General features: G+C 50.3%; 1 protein-coding gene across 1 annotated transcript; it reads right to left on the reverse strand.

The window, feature by feature from the left end:
- Nucleotides 1–314: 314 nt before the first annotated feature.
- C17H3orf86 (chromosome 17 C3orf86 homolog) lies at nucleotides 315–2655 on the reverse strand. Its single transcript, XM_031686144.2, has 2 exons — nucleotides 2606–2655; nucleotides 315–1029 (listed from the first exon to the last, which is right to left on the reverse strand). The coding sequence occupies exon 2, from the start codon at nucleotides 1025–1027 to the stop codon at nucleotides 515–517; it is 513 nt and encodes a 170-aa protein (XP_031542004.2). The 5' UTR covers nucleotides 1028–1029; nucleotides 2606–2655; the 3' UTR covers nucleotides 315–514.
- Between the last annotated feature and the right edge of the window lie 1438 nt (nucleotides 2656–4093).

Consider the following 4093-nt stretch of genomic DNA (forward strand, 5'->3'; position numbering starts at 1 on the left):
AGCTCTCTGCCCACAGGCTCCCTCAACCTCAGGCTGCCTCTCCAGACCCAGCTCTAGCCCCTCTTTGATCAGGGCTCTGGCTGACCCTCCATGCTGTCCCCAGCCCAGGTGGTCCCAGACGGTGCCCAGGGACACCAGGCCTTCAAGTCCCACCCATCCTGGTTTGTTCCTGTCTCAGCCAAGAGGGTATCCTTCTGGCTCTGGCTGGGAACTAAACATACTACTCTGACACCAACATTAGAACCGAATTATTGAACCCTAAAGAGTTAAAAATACCAAGATGTCTCCGGAGATAAAGGAAGTTCTAGAAAACGTTGTGTCAAATCTAAGTTAAATTTATACTGGGTTTGAAAGCATTGGGCTCGTTCCTGTAAGAACTCCGCGGGTGGTCCCGAGTGCTTCTAGGAGAGGCAGGCGGGTCCTCACAGGGCATGAAGGTGCACATCATAGGCTGCTCTGGTCACAGTGGCTCAGAAAAGGCTTAGAGGCCGTCGCCAGGCAAATTCTCTCAAGCTTAAAAGGCAAATCGTTTTTTCCCGGTAAGGGCATTTTCCAGCTTGCAAGTGAAGGCCCAGGGGGCAGAAGGGCTGGGAGGAAAGGTAGAGGCAACGGGCAGAGGGGCTGGTTCAAGGGGGCCGAATACGGGCAGAGCGCCTCCTGGTGGTGAGATGCTGATAGGAATTACTGAGAACGGTGGGGGACTCGTGGCTCTCGCTTTGGCCGGGAGATGGGTCGGTGTGCATGGGAGGGAGTTTCTTGAGCCAGTGTCTTTCAGTGAAGCCTTAGGAGAGGGTGGCGGGGAGGGCTTCCGCGCAGGGGTGCTGGCTGCACCCTGGGCTCTGGGAGGAGCCCCCTGCAGGCTCCCGCACCGAGGTCTTGGCCTCTCTCCGACCTTCTCAAGAGGAGCTGGAGAAGTTGCAGGTGCGTCTGCCTTCAGCAAAATGTAGGTAATTTCTCCAGTTACCTCGTTAATCCAGAAAAACGTATCTAGAGGTTTCTTCCCCTGTCCGATCTCACTGTTAGACATAGCTACAAAGGGGAAAATGGAGACAACACAGGACAACAGCGTCTTCAGCCCACCATGCTGAGGGTGGAGGGCTGAGCCGACATAACCAGGGTCAAAGGGAGCCACCAGCCCCTGAGCTTCTATAAACAAACTGTGCCCAGACTCTGTTGTCCCAGATGCTCCAGAAATCTTCCCAGGACCAGGAGCAGGCCTACCTGGAGGTTCTGATGAATTCTAGGGTGGCTTTTTTTTTTCTTAATTCTCTTTTCAAATTTTAACATTTTAATTTAACAAAGTATACTAAAAAGTATACTTTACATCTTGATCTAGTTCAGATATGTGTGTATGTGTGTGTGAATACGAACATTTTCATTTCAAATGGTCACGTGCAACAGTCTGATATTTTCTATGCAATTCACTTCTGTACTCCTTAAGAAAATGCTCATTAATGCCATTGCTTAAGCTCATTTCATAAAGGAAGCAGCAATGATTAATGAGCTAGAGGTTCAAAAACACTGTCTTAGATGAAAAGAATGGAGAATGCTGGATCTTATACAAGACAAAAAAAATCACTCTTGCAAACTTTACAAAAACGTGACAAAGTGTAGTCAGTGTATTGGTCCCCCAAAGATGTCCATGCCTGAACCCTCAGAACTTGTGGATATGTTTTATTATGTCAAAAAGGGACTGTGCAGGTGTAATTAAAATTATGGACCTTGAACTAGGGGGACATTATCCTGTATCACCTGGGTGCCCCAATCTGATGACTTGGGCTCTGAAAAGGAGAGCGCTTTCTCTGGCTGGGCTCAGAGAGATGGAGCAGAAGAAATGGAAGAGAGGCTAAGCATGAAAAGGACCCTCCCAACAGTGCTGGCCTGATGATGGCAGAGGCTAAGTGAAGACCGTGAGAAAGAAAGTCTGTCAACAAAATGAATGAGCCTAGAAGTAGATTTTCCCCAGAGCCTCCAGATAAGAGCCAAGGGTGGACAAAACCTTGATGGTGGTCTTATGACACCCTAAGCAGAGGACGAAGCCACACTTGCCAGGCTCAGGACCTACAGCTCTGTGAGATCATAAATGGCTCTTGTTCCAAGCAGCTAAGTTTGTGGCGATTTGCTACAGCAGCAAAGGGGAACTCATATGCCACGGGAACATTTTCCAGGACCAGTGCTGGAGAGGGGCTGCAAAGCTGAAGCTTCCTAGGCTCAGGGTAAATCTGCTATTGGTGTGGGTCTATTAGCCAGTCTGGGGACTCTTCCTACTTTCTTTCTGTCAAACTTGATAGTCGCTTCACATTTTTTAGAATGCACAGTGACCATCATCCCTGAGAAACATCAAGGTACACTACCTAGAATGTCAACCAAGACAACTAGCTTTCAAGGTCCTGACACCTGCATCCTACGTGATGCTCTGATTTGCCCTCAGGCAGAGAGGACCTCCCCACTGTCCCTTGAAGGTCCACAAGGCCATGAGGAAGTCAGCACATCCCACAGGGATTCCCAGAATCAGGGTAGCTGGTGGCAAGAGCACAGCGAGTTGAACAGATCGGGGCTGACTAGGAGCTAGGGGACCAAAAAGGTATGAAGGTTTGACATTCACCTGTCAGAAGGGGCTGCAGGGGAGGAGTGTGTAGAGGGAGCTTCAGAGAGGAAAAGGAGCAGTAGAAGACTGGGGTCTCCTAGCAACCTGATCTTTATTGTGTAAAGCGTTTCCCATCCTATCAGCCTAGATTCTGCCTGGTGACCTCAGACCTCTGCAGTGCAGCCCCACACACATACCTCATCCTTCCTCCAGTCCCCTCTGTTGGAGTGCCCAATATCCCCCCTAGAGGTGTCCCTGGCACCCACCCTTTCCCTTCCCATAGTTCCTGACTTCCACCAGTCCCACCACGTGGGTCCACAGTGGCATCTGTTTTTTTCTAGAATAGACAAGGGAGGGTGTCCTTCTCTGGCAGGGTTAGTTCATTTTTAGCACAGTGGAAGCCAGGGGTTCTTGGGTTAGGAATTTCTCATAGGTCCACTCCCTACTCAGCTGGGTTTGGCTCACCTTAGGCTTCATACCCTCTTGACAGCCTCACCTCCCTGAGAATTAGACCCGTTCCCTGAGTTACCATCTGCTGAGATTCAGCCCCCAGCCCAGGGCCACCTTAAATCCTCCTCAAGCAGCCTCTGACCTTGGGGCCTCCCCACACTGTGGACCCAGCAGCTGCCAAGTGTCACAGAGTGCTGGCCCACCGTGCGGACGGGAGATGGGACGGCCAACCTCTTAGACTGACCCCAGGTCATCCAACTAGGCTTTTCTCCTCATCTGCCTGGTGCTGCCCACCTGATGTGAAGCAGTCTATAGGCACCACTGAATCTAAGAGTTAATCTCCACTACACCCCACACCACAGGTGTTCCCCACCCAGCAGCCTGCCACCAACAACTTTCTCCAATGGGCATTTGTGGCCTTGACTCTTCCCAGGGACTGCTGTGAGCCTGTCCCTTGCATGAAGTCATTGATAAGGTGAGAGAAAAGCCCTCTGGCTCTTCCTTCCCTGGCTCTGCTCACCCACTCCTGCCACTTGTCTAGGCCCAACTGAGCCGCCCACTTCTTTCCCCAGCACCCCATCTCTGTACTAGAGAAGAACCTTTGTATTACATGACAAGTTAATCTCTAAAGGGATCTTGCCTATAAGCTTTAATTACACATAATGGCCCATTGCTAGGAACCCTGCCTCCCAGGTAATGAGCATTAAACTAAACCTGACCAGGCCCACTTGTGAAGGGCTGCAGGAAGAAAGACATAACACCTCCCCTCCAGAGTCTGGCCAAGTCAGGATTTTACCCCCTCCTGTTTTACCATAAAAGAAACCTGAATTCTAACTCGGGGAAGACGGTTCTTTGGAACATTGGTCCACCATCTTCTGCTGGCTTTCCAAATAAAGTCACTATTCCTTGCCCCAAAAACTCGTCTCTCAGTTTATCAGCCTGGCCTGCAGTGAGGAGTATGAGCTCTGACTCAGTAACAGGTCTACACAAGGGCAGGTTTCCCCGGAAATTTTCATTCATTCTGTTACCTCATTTCACTGGGCTTGGAAACTCAGC

The sequence above is a fragment of the Vicugna pacos genome, chromosome 17 (assembly GCF_048564905.1).
Source record: "Vicugna pacos chromosome 17, VicPac4, whole genome shotgun sequence".
In the NCBI taxonomy this organism is placed as follows: domain Eukaryota; kingdom Metazoa; phylum Chordata; class Mammalia; order Artiodactyla; family Camelidae; genus Vicugna; species Vicugna pacos.